The sequence below is a fragment of the Toxotes jaculatrix genome, chromosome 2 (genome assembly GCF_017976425.1).
Source record: "Toxotes jaculatrix isolate fToxJac2 chromosome 2, fToxJac2.pri, whole genome shotgun sequence".
NCBI lineage: Eukaryota > Metazoa > Chordata > Actinopteri > Toxotidae > Toxotes > Toxotes jaculatrix.
Window position 1 is genome coordinate 9,081,036 of NC_054395.1, and position 19,139 is coordinate 9,100,174.

Below are 19,139 nucleotides of genomic sequence, written 5' to 3' on the forward strand. Positions count from 1 at the left end.
GCTAAATTGGGGAGTTTCAAAGGAGACATTGTTATCTGTTTCAAAACTTGAGGAGTTCACAACCTCAGTGAAACAATATGAAATTCAACTTTGACACTGTGAACAATTTGTTTTCATTCCATCGTCAATGATAGGAAAAAGTAAACACAGCTGTCCCACGCCCAACTTCAATTTAGACCCAATTCAAAACTGCAAAAACAGTAGCTATACCCTTTTCTCTGCCAAGACCTGTTAGCCTCTCGCTACTCGCTCACTGAACCTGTGACAAGTAAGACCTAAACTTCAGTGGCAGTGGCTGCCTTGCAACACTGTCACCTGTATGTAGGATGTAATTTCCTGGGGGGACTCTTGTTTTAGGAACAAACAAAGCTTTTTTAATTCTCTTCTCGGGTTGTGGACACATTCCTGCCTCCACACACATCAAAATACATCTGTATATGAATATACAAAGAAAATACATGAGTCAAGACATAGTGCAGATTGTGGGTGGAAGTGCTAAAACCTTATTCTGATCCCTGCAGGAAAAGCTGATCAAATGCTTTGTACCTTGTCATATCAAGGGGTAATTTAGAAATTGCAATATAAAAACCCAATTAACTTCACTGTACTCATTCAGCAAGATGTTCTGTGTTACTCTGCAGCCTACCACCTCCACAGGATGTGATCCGGTCTTTCTTAAAACCCATTTCTCGTCAGCTATCAAATCCACCACAACCTTAAAAGCGAAAGAACCCGTCTTCTTTACCAAGCGGTGCAAAGAGCAATGAGACAAACCACAGACATTGGTCTTTCGCAATCAATGCAATGGACTGTAAGAGCTGAAACAAATGCAGCGCTCCTCCATTCAACACATAAAGCCAAATTTTCTGTATCTGAATACTTTTTTCCCTCGTTTTAAACATATTAATGAAATCTGAAAATTAATATTTAGAAATGTGATCTATGCAACCTTTCAGTCTTTTGTTAATGAAGTTGCTAACATCCGTCCGGAAATGTGGACCCAGCTGACTGACCACAGCTTGGTGTCTAATTAACCTTTTCACAAAATGGCGAAACTTCAGGACCAATTACTAATATTATCTAGGCATCATTATTTTTAGAAAATCATTTTCAGTGTTTTCACATTTCCACTTTTGCTTTCACAGATACGGATACATGCACGAGCAACCATGTGCTCACATGTTCCTGCCCGAGCTGTAAATTGCAGATTAAACTATTTCCTAATATCACAACTGGAACGATTAAGGAATTTTAAAGGATGAGCAGTGCAAACATGATGTTGACCTGAGCTCTCAAAACAGGGCTACAAAAAAATAAAACAATAAAGTCAAAAGACATCTCATTACTCATCGTTAAACGCATCATTCCACTCCAAATCATCTGGAACTAAATCCACCCATGTGTGGGCAGAGGACGACCTCCCCCCTTTGGCTTGTCAAGTACCCGCCACAACCCCACAGGCACACACATATACATCAGATTTGAACTTCGCTGTCGTCTTTGATGTTTCTGACCAGAGACCTGTGGAAACCCCCCAGTGGCCACACCCACTCTCAAGCGTCCATAATTGATTCCCACGAGTATATATTTATGATGGATGTTCATCGCTCCAGAGTTCATAGAGAGAAAAATGATTCTGTTAGCTTTTCTTAAGGTGAATACCGACTGGGTCTGGGGAGGGGATCGTGTTTCAGACGATCAATTCAACCTCATGTAAACGGCCCTGAGCTGAGCTGGGGGTGGGTGTGAGTCTGAGTGTAAGAGAATTCAGAGAGCATGCTTGTACCTGTGTGTGCACATGCATGCACGTCCTGCTGTGTGTGTCTGCAGACATGGCTATGCTTTCACTGCATTTGTAATGTATGCGTAGCTTGCGTACAGTGGACAACTACATGGTGGCATGTGTGCATGCGTGTGCATGTGCACAGCAGACACGAGCAGCGGTAATGCATCTGGACCTTCTTCAGCACTACTGGCGGTCTCTTCCATTAGGGGCTGGAGGTGATTATCCCTGAGAGTGGCTGGAGAGAGGAAAGAAGGGCGAGACTAATGCTGTTAGGTTGAAGGCTCAATAGGGGGGCAGGGTTGGGGTGAAGTGCCTTTCCAAGCTCCTACTGAGTAGTTCAGAGACAAGGAACAGAGAAATTGCCTGTCTTGGACTGCAAAAATTACAATCTGTCTGAGGTTTTCCGCTAAATGGATCAGAAACGCATTCATTTTTAGAAGTCAAAGTTAGACTTTGGCTGACTGAGATCTGTTTAATGGCTAGAGTCATTCAACCAATCTGAAAGGGACTAACTTTCTGCTATTACAGTTGCATGTAATAATTATTTTAATTATTCATTATTATTTTTCCATCCATCCATTAGCTATTCTGTTTATCCTTCTGAGGTTCGCTGGGGGGCTGGAGCCAATCCCAGCTGGCACTGGTCAAGAGGCAGGGAGAGAAGGGGTGCACCCACTCTTGAGTCTATCACAGGCATTCACACTCACATTCACACCTACTGACAATTTAGAGTCGCCAATTAACATAACCTGTCGTCTTTGGACTCTGGGAGGAAGCCAGAGTACCGAGAGGAAACCCACGCAGGCACAGGAAGAAGATGCAAACTAAGCTAAATAAACATTTGTTATTTTTTGTTGTTTCAGTGGATTGTTATCAGGGTCAAATGGTGATATTTTTCTGAGGGACAGGGAGAAAAAGGGTCTGTTTTGCAACCCAGATAGTAGGATGTCCCAGAGGGGCCCGCTCTGTGGTTCCATCATTCAGTTCTCTTCTTCTACCCTCCTCCAGAGGTCCCCTCATGTAACCCTCCCAGTGCATGTGAGACTAGCGCTCTGCTTCCTAGGTCTCTTCTGATTGGGCAGCATGCCCGTTGGCATCCCCCCTGGCACCCTGTAAGGGTGGATTGTCCCATTGGTACCCACTAAGACAAGGCCTCTGTTGTGGTGGGTGAGGGAGGCGTGAAAAATTCACTGGACCCATCGCTCGGCTCCCAAGCCCCATCCGTGGCCCCTGTGCTCTGAGCAGTGATTTGGCTGCAATAGCGCTGAACTCCTAAGAACGATGGAGACTGTGGTGGTTGAGTTGTGTCTAAAATAAGTCTGGCTGCTTCTGTCATGGTTATGTTATAGGACTCAGTTTTTCTTACGTTTGCAGAAACCTTGAGGGAATCATCACACTTGTGTTGCCTTTCAGGATGCTCGAATAAAAGTGCATTCATCAAGATAATTCTCTTTATGTCTCTCTTTCCTTCAGTTGTTACCCTCTAAACGTCACAGCACTAATCCTAGTCTCCTCACGACTAGTGTCACCCTGACCCCTTTCTCAGTCTCTCTAACTGTGTCCTTCTTCCCCTCACCTCCCAGCCCTCGATGTGGGACTGCAGCTGTTCCAGAGCCTCCAGTTTCTCCATCTGCCTCTTGGTCTCATTGATGTTGAAGCAGACCGCCTTCATGGCCTGCAGAGCCTCTTCCACAGCTGGATAGTCAGCGTGCTTTTTAGGGGTTCTCTTCAGCAGTTCCTGCGTTGGAGAAAGAAGAAGTGAGATGAATTTAGGTAGACAGGAGAATTTCCAGAAGCAGAGTGAAAACAAAACTGGTGTTATTATTTAACAACAGCACAGTGACAGCTGTCCAGTACCTTCAGCAACAGAGGGTACTTGCAGATCCTCTGAATGGGAGTGAGAAGGTAGCCCTCCAGGGGAATATCTGTGCTTTTCTTCCCTCCCAACAGCATACAGTGCTGCAGAAGAAAGGCACACACACACACAAAATCACACAAAATCACACATCATTGTAAACTTAGACACACTTTTTTAAAAAGTAAACATCATGTACATATAGTTAAAAAGAAAGACATTCTGCCTAAAATGCAAGATATACAGGCATGAACCCCCCCAAAAAAACCTCTTTAATATTTCATCAGTATCTGCACATTACACACATACATTTACTAAGCCAGTAGATTTAAAATGCTTCGTCCATACAAAAGTTAGAGATGAAGAAGTGCTTGTGAGTTCAGATATCTCTGAACAAGGTGTTTTTCTTTAGCTTTACTTCCTGTTAGAGGGTGAGTTTCCACAGTACGTAAATCTCTTTGACACTTTGTTATCAGTGGAAATTAATTAAAGATTAATCAGAAGAAAAGAAAATGTAATATTTCTTCAATAGTTCTTGTTTATGCAAAGTGCATCTTCGTAGAAAACTTGATTTAACTGTTCTGCACCTACTATATAAAACCTTTTAAAATGTTTATTATCTAAGATAGCACCTGTCTGAAAAACAATTTTAGAGCATTTCAGCTGTTTTCATTCCTTCCTCACAACTCTCTATTTTTTCCAGTAATAAACAGACTTTAATTGACTATTGTTGTCGTTTCCATTCAGTCATAGTCTGTGGCTCTACAACAGGTCCAGGTGCAGAAGAATAATCTGTCTCTGTCTGTATGGAAGCAAAGCCTTAGGTGTGGTACATTTTCCATATGTCTGCAGCTTCCATTAAAAGGTTATTAAACCTGTGTGCAGATTGAGACGTGCTCAAAAAGTACATCTGCAATGGTGGAGCAGTGGCTGCCACTTCAATGGCATTTGTGTATTTGTTTAGTCTCTTAAAATCAATATCGTGAGTGATTTTCAACATGAATTGTCATGTAGGCCCATGTGTTTTGTTTCATATTGTATAAAGAACTACTGCTATTACTTTAACTAATCATTTATTTATTCTATTAATTAGATTGTTTCTTGGCCTCTGTGACCTCAGTGCACAACCTCAGTCCAAACCACAGCAGTTGAAGTTGGCAGAAAAGCTTTCCGACTAATGACCACATCCTGTCACCAAAGCTTTATATTGGTGATTCTGTGATTTCAGGTATTTGCAAGTGGTATTTTCTGCTCTGTTTCTGTCATGTTTTTGAAATGTACGTAAATACTACTATACTTTTACATAGGCAGTGTGCTGTATTGCTTGTCTGCCACGTCTTTATTTTAATATTTTAAGCCATGTGACTGCATGGACTCAGCACTTATTTTTAGGACCTCAAAAGATCAGTCTCCTTCTGCTTCTCTTAAAGAAAAAAAGAGATTAAAACAAAAACGAGCACTGTCATTTTTTATGGTGGCTTGATTAAAGGCAAAACTCTATGGCTGTGGCTATATTCTACTATGCTGTATTTCATCTACTAACCCTCCCAAATATCGATGTTTTTCAACAAAAGGGTCACTGAGAAACCTCGAAAATGTCGCCTCATTCCCCAGAAGATTTGTGCCTTCAGAAACTAGCCCTCAGAACCAGTTGAAAGGAGGGGGTTTCTTCAGAAGTTGGGGGTGGGGGGGGGCTTACAGTTATACTCGTGGTTTCTCTGCGCCTTGAATTGTGCAGGAACGCAGCCTGTCAGTATGCTATGAGCTCATTGGATGGGATGAAAGATCAAAAGCAGCCATGCAGATAAACTACTTGACTGTTCTCCAGTGGGAAAGAAGGAAGGAGATCAGTATAGAGCATTATAATCATATGGCAATTCCCTTCAGCTCGACGCAGAGAAGGAGAGGATGGTGGGGGGGTTGTGCAGAATTTGTGATGGGGGGAAAAAAAAAAGCAAAAACACAACTTTGAAATTTCATATATTACTAATGTATTAATTTCTCCTCTCTCTTTCCTTCTCTCCCAAACCCCAATTCTTTTATCTTTTGCTTATTTGTAATCTGCCAGCCTGAAGCCAGAATTCCCTCTGCTCTTCAAACTGACCTCCTTTTGCTTTCACTTCACTTCTCTTCCAGTGTAATTAACACTTCATTTCTACATACAATTTCAGAAGCTCCCTTCATCATATGATTCAATTAGCATGGAAATTGTTTAATCAAGAAAAAGAAATTCCACCGGAATTAAACACAGCTGGGAAGAAACCAATGGAAATGCAGCCATTAATTACTATGGCAGTGATTCACAGTGGTTGCCACTCTAAGAATTGAACTTTATTTCATTCTACTGTATTAGTGTATGTTCTAACCTTGGTTTTCTAAAGAAAACACCACATATTTTCTTTGCCAAGTCAACATACTTTTAATAGACAATTTTCTAAATTTTTGAGAATCAATCTTGTTTCTATTTTGCTGATGGTTGCTACACAAAACACAAGAGTTCATCCAATATTTGACATTACACTGAGCAGGCCTGACAACTGCTTCGATACGTAACCAAATGTTGTGTTAGTGATTTTATTTTGGAAGCATCAATGTCGCATAAGACCTAACCAATTAACCACTACATGGCTGGGCCAGGAGAAGCAAAAAGCCAAAGCACACAGCAACACACTGGTCCCACTGTTTCCAAGCCTGTGGGTCAGAATAATGCCATGGAAGCAAACCATCAGGCAGCGACAAACGCAGGGTCTCAAATCTCTTGGCCAATCCCAGAAAGGCTGCCAACACTCCACAGCTGGCTGGCCCAGAATCTGCAGATGATTTCACTGGTTGAGTCCCCACTCAAAGGCCCCAAGTTCATTGTCCAGGGCCCAAAGGTTTGGGTATCAAAACACGGAAACAGCTGGTAGCGGAAACACTATAAGAGCGACACAGAAATGACCTTGATGGTGGTTGCATCCTGTCCGGGCAGGAAGAACCCCGTGACCTTGTTACAGTTTCTGGCCTTTATTCATATGTTAACATGGAAATGGAGGTGATGCAGTGGAAGGAAAAAGGAGGAGGAGCATGGATAAATGACAGAGAAAGAAATAATTTACAGGAGGAAAGGAATATAGGGCAAAGGAAGAAGGTGGTAAAGATAACAGGAAGAAAACAAAGTGAGAGGTTTTTGTGGACAAACTCAACCCAACCACAACTGGAGGGAAAGATTTATAAGACTCATGTGACACGAAATAATGAAAACGTGGAGATTTCTTTATACACACTTGGAGTTAAGAAGAAAGAAGTCAGAGTCAGAGAGAGAAGAGGAAGGAAGCTCATAAAAAAAAGCAGAACAAAGACAGATTCGATGACTTGACAGGTGGAGAAACAGTGCGAAGAAAAAGGCGACGTAAGCGAGGCAGAGGGGAAAAGCTGTGGTGTCTTACCAGCAGGTAGGTCCTGATGTTTGGGATTTTGTTTAGCTCCATGAGAAGTCGCAAAGCCTTTTCGTGGTTGCTGCAGTACTCGCCATACACTGAGAAACTCTCCCTCTGCAAAACAAATGGAAAATACCCCATTTACCATGTTCTACAGGCTAGGTTGAGGATGCACAGAGGAATCTACTAAGACACGTGACAGGAGCAAGACTGAAACTGGGGATAAGGCTCTGATTACTACAGTGTAGCGAGATTCATTTGTACAACGACAGTGGTGGATAACTGCACCTCTGCAGCAGTCATTAGTTATTAGTAGTAGAGGTAGCAGTAGAAGCAGACACAGCATTTGCAATACCCGGCTATAATGTGAGAGTGCAACTGCAACAACGATTAGAGAAAAGCATACTGACTTTCATCAGGTTTTTCAGATTATGTACGACTTCTGTTTTTCAGAGTAGTTGACGTCATAGTGGAAAAAATTACATAGCATGCCAACACACAGCACTTTTTCTATTTCCTAGGTGACAGCATCGCACTGCAACAAGACTAAACAACCCCACAACTAATTCAGAAGCTTTTGTCAAGCTGCCATTGAGTTGTCTTTACAACACGTAACACAACACCTGAGCCACTGAATAAACTCTAGCTTGAAATGCATTATTCATGCAGAATACTGTAGACAACAATGTATACACAGTATCACAGCTGCAGTTGAATTTACACCCTGAGGCCTATTGAAGCCTGTTGTGTATTCCTGACCATACTACAGTAATTGGGATGTGAAACCATGTGCAGAGTGGGGCCTAAGCCTGAGGTCTAGAAACTGAAACTGTCATCTGAAACAGCCTAGTAAGTGAAATCCAAAACTGCAGGTGCTCGGACACCACTTTCAACCTTAACCGAAATACTACTGCCCAAAAGCTTTGCATTTAAAGCTGGCTTGGCCATATATATATATTACAAAGGAATAATCAATATTCAGTCACTCAGACTAATCAGGCTAAAGAGTTTGACAGCATCTCTGGGTAATGTTATGGAATCCATAAAATGATTATCTAGGACAACACCTTTAAAAACACAAATGTAACCAAGCCAGCATCCTGTGCAGGCACGGATGTGCAAAAGAGTTATGCATGTGGTTATACTCCCACACACGCACATGAATACACACACAAATGTAACTACATACGGCTGAAAACATGTGTGAATGTGCCTGTTTTACAGGCTGAGGTGGCAAAACAAAGCTTTACAGCTCTTTTTTCAGAGCCCTGAGTTTTTGCTCAGTCCCGTTCCGTTTGACCAGAAGGAGACGACTGTGGATGTGTAACACAAGTGAGCAGCACAATGTAAACGGTGGGCAGTTTTTATCCACACAGGGAGGCAGGCAGACAAACACACCCAAAGCCACGTTTGGCAGGGGATCCCAGTCCAAAGCACCACTGGGAGCAACAGCTGGGCCGGCATATGGCGTGAAGGACCAGATACTGTCAAACTGAGTTAATATACTACACAGATCAAGGAGGGGAGCACAGGAGGGATTTGTAAATGTACATGTACCAGTTTAGACTATTTGTTAATTATAAGTTAATTATTAGTAGCAAAATTGTTAATTATTTAAAAAAAGAGAAAGTTAATTATTTGTGTATTTGTCTTCTGTCTGCTCTCCCCAATTATTTAACCAGGAAGCACAGCTAGCTACGACTGGACACAGTCTACACTGAACACGCCAAGACTGTGAAATCCAGAAATGTTATATGCAGCTATGTTTACAACCAAAGTCCACTCCAAGGTGTTTCCTTTCCTCAGGTGACAACAAGTACACTGTCAATTCAGGCACTACTTAGAGTAGCTTAGAAGTTTAAGCAGGACCAAAATGTGAGCCTTTAATTTCCACACAGTCCATTCTAAAGACTGGGACTACGCTGAAGGACTGAAAGACATCACTTGTGCCCAGAATAACTCCACGACTTGGGCTGTCCCTTTGATAAACATAAGTCTTCATCTGAATTGCTCGTCATTGGAATGTTATTCCGGAGGCTAGATGAGAGGGTAGTATCAAACACTGACAGAGTCAAAGCATAATGGGTGTAGTTCAGAAGGTGCATAATGACATGACTGTTGCTTTTTGCACAGTGCTCACATACACACATCCAGAAATAGAGCAAATATTGATGTCTCTGATTTCTCCTCTAACAGGAGTCACTTTTTCACCTTTGCAGAGTTGGAATAATCCTAAGCACATCCATGTGTGAGTGTCTGGTCAGAGGAAACAGACTCCTGAGTTAGCACGATAAACCTGATTTGGTAAACACTGCAAAATGCCCTAAATTCATTAATATTGACGAAGAAGCATCTGTATAATGTTCACGAGGAGTTTTGATGACAAACTATTCTGGTTATGTTAATTCAAAATCAAAGACTGGTGCAGCCATTTGCAGCCTCCCAAGGCATCTTGGCAACATCTGACTTTGAATAGCAATGAATCTTCCCATTTTTCTTCCCAAACTGTGAGTGGCAGACAGTCTGGTGGAACAATGCCGGAGGTTAATCAAATCCCAGTCATGGTTTTGACCTCTGGGCGAGGTCAAGGGCTACGGCTGGAGGGCGCCAGACGGGGCCAACCAATTGGCTGAGAGGTGTCAGTATTGAAGGAGACAAAGGTCATGGGGTAGGAGAGGGAAGTGTAATGGATATGCAGCAACAAAGGTGGTGTGTGTGGGAAGCTCAATACTTCAACAGAAAGATGCACAAACATGGTAGTACACACAATCAGAAACACACACACACACAAAGATGGAGGAACACACAAACCTGAACAAAGAGAAGCACGAAAGTGAAAAAGAACTGCATGTGTTTATATTTACATTTGTTTGAAAAGTCTTCAACTATTTTGATTGATGTCATTTAAAGGAACAGTTCAACATTTTGGAGAACTGAGCGTTAGAGGAAAAGATCGTCACCACTGTCACATCCATACAGGAAATATGAGGCTGAAGCCAGTGGCTAATTAGCTTAGCTTAGCATAAAGACTGGAAACAAGGGGAAACAGTTAGCCCAACTCTGTCCAAAGGTAACAAAATGTTATATTTGTTTAACCTGTACAGGTATCAAAGTGTAAGACTCCAGCAGGTGCATCGCCAAGAAAAAGTCCAGCACATAACTCCTCATAAAAACATATTTTTAAACAATTTATAAATGGCGAGGTATTCCATTAACCCAATCTGGTTGCAGTTTTTCTGCTTTCATTTTTTTATATATATCTTTTTATAGTAATTAAATATCTTTGGGTTTTAGATTATCTCAGTCAGATAAAATCAGTAATTTGAAGATGTCACCTTGGGTTCTGTGAAATTGTGAGGGATATTATTTTGTCATTGCTGTATGACTAATTAATTAATTGAAAAAAATAATTGACTGATTAATAATGAAAGTAGCCATTAGTTGCAGGTCTGATACATAGAAACATTCACTATATTATAATATTTATATATAATTAAATACTATATATAGCCTTTGCTTTAAAGTCTATTTTCACTTGACATCACAATCATAAAAATGCACAAAATTATTACTTAAATATATCAGTTGCTACAGAGACATTTATTGAGTTTTGCTTTATCACTATGACTCATCATGAAGCGATATCCAATACTAGCTTGAGTCACAAAGGTTACGTTTCCTGTCATGAAAAAAGGCAGGTCTGAAGAAAACTGAGATTATGAAGAGAATGAGGCTGTTCTTTTTAAACAAATCACTTCACCTGCAGCTTCCCAGCTGCCCATCCAGTCCGACTGCAAAAAAAAACAAAAAAAAACATGCTGGGTTCCTTTAATCAATTCTCCTCCCTGACACTTGGCCTGACAAGCTGAACGACCATGACAGCTCGCACATGTGTGAAGGTACGATTTGATGAGCTAATTCAACAGCTATCCCCAGATGCGATAGCTGTTGAATTAAATGTCATTCATGCTACAAGCAGGCAGTGGATAGATTTTTATTGATCGTGTCATTTCACTTCAGAGAGGTGGGGTGGTTCATAAAATGGATGTTGAATTTTTTTAGCTATATAAATATTTCTCAGAGGCAAAACCTGCTCTGGGGGCAGAAATAGTGTCAGGGATTGAGTTTAGCTGTAGCGACAAAGATTCACAGACTTTTGGCTCTGACATTAGATTTGAGTTGTCTCTGATCTCCTTACAATGCAACAATACTATTCTGTACGCTGATACCTTCCTCAGCTGTTTTGTGCCTTAGTGAAAGTGAATTGAAGATAGTTTATCAGAGAGAGACAAACAGAGAGAAAGCGAGAGAAAGCGAGAGAAAGAGAGAGAGAGAGAGAGAGAGAGAGAGAGCGAGAGAGCTTGAGACTGAGTGCTACCAGCAGAAGCATTGTGCCCTCGCTGAGTGACACACCATCTCTTCCTCCCCGGACACAGACCCTTCTTTGTTTGTTCCCCGGGGCCAAACAAGTTCAAACAGAGGGGAGCGGAGGGGTTGGAGGTGGCCGGGTCACAAAGCGGAGAGGAATCTTTGGATGGAGGGATGGAAGGGCAAAAGAAGGAGATGGCAGAGACAGTGACTTGCACAGACTGATGAAGAGGGATGGAGGGAAGAGAGAGTCTTTTGCCTGACAGGATGCAGGCCTGTTTGGAAAAAAGGAGGAAAGGCAAAAGGGTGGAGGTGTGTGTGTGTGTGAATGGGGAGTCCAAGAGATGGGAGGGGTGTGCATGTGAGTAAGACAGAATTAAGGGGTATTTTCACAGCAGGCTCCGCACGCTTTCCCTGCATCTGTGGTTACGGGTAGCCCATGAAAAGAGTTTGTGTGTGTGGGTTTTTGCATGGAAGAGGAATTCATGCATGCATGCACCCCCACATGCATGTCCATGTGCTTGTATATACACGTGACTGTCTGTTGTTTCGTGTGTCTTTTTGTGTGTGTCGTGCACTTACAAACTGGAGGAATACGTGTCCCAGTGCATGCTGAGGCTGGGGTTCGGGCTGAAGAACGGCCTCCACGGCGGACAACACTTCTTTGTGCAACTCCAGGATGTCCTCAATATTTGAAAACAGAATCTATAAACAGAGGGATGATGTAAAGGGAGGGGATACAGAGGAAGGAAGAGATAAAGGGGCAGGGTGGAAGGAAGAGAAGGGGGGAGGGGGGGCAAGGAAGTGACCAACAGATGGACAGAGATGTGGGAAAAGAAGGTAAATCAGAGAATAAATATTTTATCTGTGCATCTCAGGATTAAAAAAAATATCAATCATGTTTTGACCTGCAGGCTTTTTCTATTGCCTGCACAGTAAAGTATTCAAAAGCCAGTCATACCTTGACGTGTTCAGGAGACAGACACTGTTGGTCATCTGCAGTTTGTCTGATTCTTTGCAAAAATGCCTGAGGAGGAAACAGACACAACAAAGGTTAAAAAAAAAAAAACATTGTTATTTATCATTATTATTGATAAGGCCTGGGCCTGAAACATTTAATGTGCATCTAGGACATTGCAAGCATATGAAGATTCAAACATGCAAGGATGATTCAACAAGATGAAAAAAAAGTCCAGACGTGGAAGTCCAGGTTCCCTCTACTGGTTATTTTAAAGGTAGAGTGTGTGTATACTCTTTGTTTTGAGGAAACAGATTCATAAACCACACAGAGGAGTCTGTCATAACACTATGCCTGAACATAAACACACACACTGCTTGTAGTCCCACGTCCACTCGCGTACTTCACGGAAAATTACCTCTCATGGTTTGAGACAAACGTGTGACATTTGTTTCACTGTCCCTCAGGTACCACAGAACTTTCCATTATATGACAAGATGGGGTTTTTTTTTTCACTGTCGCATGACACCTGAAGCTCACTGTTTGGATCGACTCAAATAGAAGCTGATGCACCTGAGAATTCAGCTGTAAGACATCAGCCAAAATAACCACTTCATCGTTGCAGCTTCTCCACACACCACTTCAGCAAAGACAACCGTAATAGGCTCATGTCAGCTTGAGCTTTGTGTGTGTGTGTGTGTGTGTGTGTGTGTGTGTGTGTGTGTGTGTGTGTGTGTGTGTGTGTGTGTGTGTGTGTGTGTGTGTGCAAGCCTGCCAATCAGTTCTGACTTAGAAAAAAAAAGAAAGGCAAAGAGAGGGGAAGTGAATCTGCAAACAGTCTCTTTTATTCCGTCTTCCCCATTTCTCTGTCTATCACACTGTGTCTGAAAGGCTTAACCTGCCTCAGTCTGTCTGCCTGCCTCATCTCCAGACACCAATAGTGTCTTGAAAAGAAAAAGGATAGAGGAGAGGAGATATGTATCCGCAAACCACCAAATAAAACTCTACTCCTGAAGCCTCCTTCGTCTCACAGGCTCCCACTGTTGTGTCTGCCTGAATTTCTGTGCCTCAAGCCTGAAAATTGATAGCTTGCCACGTGGATGAAGGCTATTAGAAAGGAAAAAAGGTTTTTAGTGTTCAATGATGGATGTACAATGATGCTGAAAATCTACTGCTGAAAATGTACTGCTCTTGTTCTAACCTCTGGGTTGATCTGCACCTGCCACTTCAAAGTCACAATGATGAAACAAGCAGCAGCGTGATCTGTAGACACACTACCTGCACACTCGTGTACAAAAGGTCAGTGGTGCTACGAGGGCTGACAGATCAGTTCGTGGCCAAAGGTAGAAGGAGATGAGTTACACAGCTCTTGGTACATGCACATGCAGCTCAACTCTTTGAGTGATTAGGCAGAAAGTCTGAAGTAACTTCTGTCGTGTTTCTGTTTCGGGAAAATTGCATGTCAGCACTGTCTGAGAAAATGGACAATGTCGGCCTTCGTGCAGGTCATGTGGACATGGTGGCAACACTAGAGGAGGGTGCTCCTTCTTCTTCAATGTGGAAACAATGTCAATATCTGTGCTGATATGTAGCCAGAGTTTGAGGAATAAAAACATGTTTTGAACCTTTTTATTTAATAAAATGTGTTTGATGCAAACTATTCATCTTTAACATCTTTAAAGACTTGAAGCTTTTTTGGATGCTACTCTTTCTGATCTGCCTTCAGAAAATGCTAAGGTCCAAAATCCACCATAGCGAATTTCACTGGAACTACTTTCTACGCAAAAAACTGTTGACACTGCATTCTGTGGATTATTCAGAGCAACCAAAACAATCTGCAATGGCTCCACACCACAAGAATGAAAGGTAAGAAAGAAAATATATTTATTTGACATTCTGGTCAACCGCCCCTTTATAGAAAACCCTTGCATGCTCTATATATACGCCCCACAGAACATCAGCCTAATACATGTATTTCTTGCAGTAAGTTACTCGCCTATAATGAAAGACTGACACTTGTAATCACACATTTGCTCTAAAGATAGAACCCAGCTAACCGGCAGTCAGGCAGCAATCATATCATTTCCTCAGAGACCGAACACTTTGGGAGGACTGCCCCCCCTTCCCTGTTTTTTTCTCTTATTTACTAGCTTTTGCGTAGGTTGTTACCAAAATAGAAAGCAAAGGTCCTTAGCAGTGAGCTGCCACCTCCCTAATTAAGACCAGTATTAAAGAGAAGCAGTAGTTGCCGTGTTCTCGACTGGTTTTGGGAGGGAGCTGATTGTGCTTGAGGCGTACACTAATTAAATCTCCCATATGGCAACTTGTACCATGGCCACACTGGAGGAGTCACTCATGTGAGAGATTGCTCGCTGGCAGAGGAGACAAGAAGAGACAGGATACACAGTTTTTCCTCGATTTAAGTAAAGCATGGTGAGGGCGGGGCAGGTGCGGGAGACGGTAAAGGGGGCAAAGGATGAAAACAAAAAGACAGGAACAGAAAAAACTCACATATCCAGACTTCTAAGTCATTGCTTATTGACATCTCAGACAGCTACCATCCAGGCAGGATTCACTTCTTAAACAAAATGTGCCACACAGATGTGGTGACAGGGGGATCAGCGGGGAGGATGGTGGGAAGGAGCAACAAAGAGGCCCTTTCAGTCCAGGTCTCGCCTCATTCTCAACCAAGGTTGTATTGGCTGTCTTCATTGTTCCATCACAAAGCACACAGGTTTATTTGGAGAGAAAACTGGAAGCTCTCTCTGTCCACCTTTCTCTGTCTGACTGAGACACTGGCTTCAGCAGAGCCACAATAGATGACAAAACAGAGAATACACTGGACATGCACACCAAGCATGATTTTTATAGTCTGGACTGTAATATTTTGAGAGCCTCATAAGAATCAACAACAGGAAATGGCCCAAAAGAAGGTATGATGGGTATAATTGGAAGGATGTTGACATCTCATGGACAGCGGTTCATTGTGCTTAGGAAGCCTAGCATCGTAATTGGACAGACTGCAGTCTGGAGTGATTTTCATATTCAGCTTTTTCTTGAGGACTTTACAGTAATGACGACTAAATCAGGCAACATCCTGCCAAGAAAACAGGCAAGTCAGTCATACTTAGCAGAAGATACAGAGACTCAAATTTGATTTGTTTTGACTTCCTCCACAGCTGGAGTTTATAACTTGGCAAGATGACAGGTTACCAGTACTCACACACGGCTACCAGTGATTCCATGAGACTTCTGTTAACAAGTCCTGATTGGATTTGAATTACCAGCTGCAACAGTGGGACTGGTATCACTTTCAATTGTGTAGTCTGTGTGTGTATCATCATAGCAAAATGTGGTCCTGGAGATACCTACTGTACCAGGAACTATATTTGAGTGAAACATACGTCAGTACCAACAGGTTAAAAGCTGACCCTGTGAGGGCGCTTAGGAATATTGAATAAATCTGGCACAGTTCACCTGTTTCGCCAAACTCTCATGTCAGGTGCTCGATTTCACCACTGCACCATACACACGTCCATGTTTGGATAACAGAAAAGAAGCAGATGTGACTGCACCCTCAGATAACTCTCAGCATATTACAAGTCATGCATCATTTGCATGGAGAGGCCAATACCTCAGGGCTTTGCAAACACACACACACACACACACTGACATTAAGATATGAGATGAATATTGAAACAGCCATCCTTCCTAGACTATGTGGTTAAGCTAGTTGTTATTGGAAAAATAGATCAATCATGAAAAACAAACACAGCAGTCATGATAAACACTGTAATTCTACTCTACCCACTGGACACAGACACAGTTGTCGAGCTCATTACTTCTTAATCAGAAGGCTGAGAGGCAGCAGGATGTGGCTGATGGTGCTATGGTTTACTTTCATATCTCCATCTTAGGTGACCTTTCTGCCTCTTTTCTGACATCAGTACATCATCACCAGTGAGCCGGGGGTGTGTAATCATGTTAAGTGGAGGATCAGACGTCGATGTATCGTATTTACACGAACAATGAATAACAATAACTCTGTCTTTGTTGGTCAAGGCAGACAGATCTGTCTCCGATTAGTTGTTATGTGGAATCTGATTCAGCCACAGGTCAGCTCTTGACCCACACTGAGAGTGAATTTGATGCAGATGAACTAAGAGGTGATTATGTCTTGAAACCACAACGCTTATATCAAACTGCAGTCTTTAAAAATAAAGATCGTAGATAGATAAGACACAATTGTGTACGCACACTGTAAGCCTTTCCTGAACAGGCTGCCCTAAGCAGCTCACATTAGATTGTGTGTATAAGATGCCTAGTTAGTCTCCAGTACCTAAAAATAGCAATGATATCAATCAATGTGTTAATAATAGGTGGTCAGAAGGGACACAAATTCATTTTTTGATAATAATGAGCCAGAGAGGCAGCACGAAGGGGGCTCAGCTGCAGCACAGAGCACAACAAAGATATTGCACATGATTGTCTCTTTGCCACAGGGGCGATGGCTTTCAGGGGAAACTGCTCATGATGTAGTCCCACAGGAAGGTAGTAACATAACCATGAAGCTCCTTGGCAGACCACAAAGTAGCTGCCAAGTACAACACTAATGCAGAATTATACCATATTTTACTGTAGTAAAGCCAGGAAAGTCCAATGTACTGCATTAAAGGAAAAGTCAAAAGTCATACTAGAAATTTTCAAAAAAAGGTTATACATTATTTCTGATATAGAAAAGTTAAAAGTTACATGATGATGGAAAGCCTTATATTCTTGCACATTTTGCTAAATATCTTAATTGTTAATCACAATGATTTCTCTCAGGTTCAGGAGACTGAATGTACTTGTTTTACTTTTGCACCTCCCACATCCTTTTATTTTTTTCAGGTTTTCATTGAAGATATGTATGGACAAAGACTTGTTTTCATTCTTGCAAGCATTCTCTTGTTGATAAGACTATGTTCTTTCTGTTGCTCAATAATTGTTGTAAATTATTTCCTACTTACTAACTCAAAAAAAAGCCTGTGCCCATTAATTCCATTCATAACAGAAAGGCCTGCAGCAGCACATTATTACATCCTGACAGCAATATGCAGGTATCGGCAAAATGTCACCGGTTATTAAAATTTCTTGGCTGCGTCTCTTTGCTTGTCAAGTGCATGGATCTGACAAAGCCAAGAAAGCCATGAATCCGTTTGTTCATTTCATTATACAAATGGTCCAGACTGGAGCTAAAAGTGTTTAAACAAGATGTTTACTACAGAAGCCAAACAGATGAAGGCCCAGGCCCTGACCATATGCGGTCAGACATTTTTCCTGCGGGAGAAAATGGTGAAACATTTAACAGGTTGACTGATCTAGTTAAATCCTTGGATACGGTTCCATATCAGCCTGTGTTCCCAGAAACAAACCCGTGTGCTTTGATCCCGTGTGATTGATACGTTTGCGGCCTAAGGTAGAAGGACTCAATCTTAGAAAACTCTGACGTTTATTTTTCAACATAGTCCCCTCCTACAATTACATACTTCATCCAGCAAGATCCAGATCCCTTCTTTGTATAAGTCAATGTCTTAGACCTTCGGAAAGTGGTCCACAGCAGTGATAATATCATCATCACTGTCAAAATGGCGACCACTGAGCTCCTTCTTCATCTTGGGGAAGAGGTAGTAGTCTGAGGGGCCAGATCAGGTCAAATCAGGCCAAGGACCTTCTAGGGTGATAAGTCCTTGACACTGAGGTAGCAGATGACTGCACAAAGGCCGACGTTGTCCATTTTCTCTGACAGTGCTGACTTGCAATTTTCAATTACCCAAAACAGAAACACCACAAATGTTTCTTTCTGCATAATCGGTTAAAGAGTTGAACTACATGTTAGAATTTTCACAACCCCACACCCCTTCCTCTGCCCTCATTTACAAACTGTGGAGCAAGGGTGTTTTCACACTCGAAACACAAGATGTTTTTCTGGGCCCAGAGTTTGGGCCCAAGAGTTTCAGTAAATTTACTGAAGTGTCAAACCTCGTTTTCAGAGCCACAGGAAATGTGGACCTTTACAGGACTGCTCACTACTGTAATTTTTTTTTTTACCTCCACAGTGAAAATAATTGCAAAGAGCAATATTCTGTCTGCACTGTTATGAGCTCATTTAAAGGTGCTGCTGCGTGATGACATGGAGCCTGGCAGGCCTGGTCCCACCCTCTGTGCGTGTAATAAAAAGCCTCTTCTGTGTTACAAAAGTGGGACATTAGATGCAGATAAGACAGCATCTAGTTTTGTCATAGACGCAGGTTGCACAATCTATCCACAGTTTCAAAAGATTTTCATTCCAAAGCAGACATCACTCTCTCCCTCAAATAACTGAAGAAACCAGCCAGGAGCTGTGCTCAAGTGTGAGACTGCCCTCACAGCAGTTTACATGAAAGCTGTAAACATGTCACTTGCTGAATGGGCACATGACCAGTTGACGTAAACTCTCACTGTCCACTTTATTGCAACTATTTATGTGCAACTGAGGACAAGTACAAAAAAAAAACCCAAACTGCAACAGAAGAAGTGTGCACGCATATCTCTGCCGGTGCTTTTGAGTGTGTGGTATGCAAACAGGAAGAGAAACCAGAGCAATCACGCAGAACAAAAGCCGACACTTTTTTAGACAGCGAATTCATTGACATGAATTTTGTTTCTTTCCACTCAGGTAGGCAGTGGCTAAACAACTCAGCAGGGAAGGAAAACAAACAGTGTGCAGAATGA

General features: G+C 42.0%; 2 protein-coding genes across 2 annotated transcripts in view; both read right to left on the reverse strand.

Moving 5' to 3' along the window:
• The window catches only part of prex1 (phosphatidylinositol-3,4,5-trisphosphate-dependent Rac exchange factor 1), a 78,481-nt gene that overhangs the window by 47,721 nt on the left and 11,621 nt on the right, over nt 1-19,139 (reverse strand). The window contains exons 2-6 of the mRNA XM_041056523.1: nt 12,390-12,455; nt 12,011-12,133; nt 7,070-7,174; nt 3,644-3,745; nt 3,363-3,524 (exon numbers count right to left, since the gene is read on the reverse strand). Of these exons, the coding sequence (XP_040912457.1) occupies nt 3,363-3,524; nt 3,644-3,745; nt 7,070-7,174; nt 12,011-12,133; nt 12,390-12,455 (558 nt within the window). The remainder of the gene's footprint in view (nt 1-3,362; nt 3,525-3,643; nt 3,746-7,069; nt 7,175-12,010; nt 12,134-12,389; nt 12,456-19,139) is intronic.
• LOC121194031 (ral GTPase-activating protein subunit beta-like) overlaps nt 13,070-19,139 on the reverse strand; it is a 41,167-nt gene continuing 35,097 nt past the window's right edge. The window contains exon 33 of the transcript XR_005895347.1: nt 13,070-13,093. The gene's annotated coding sequence lies outside the window, so the exon portion shown is untranslated. The remainder of the gene's footprint in view (nt 13,094-19,139) is intronic.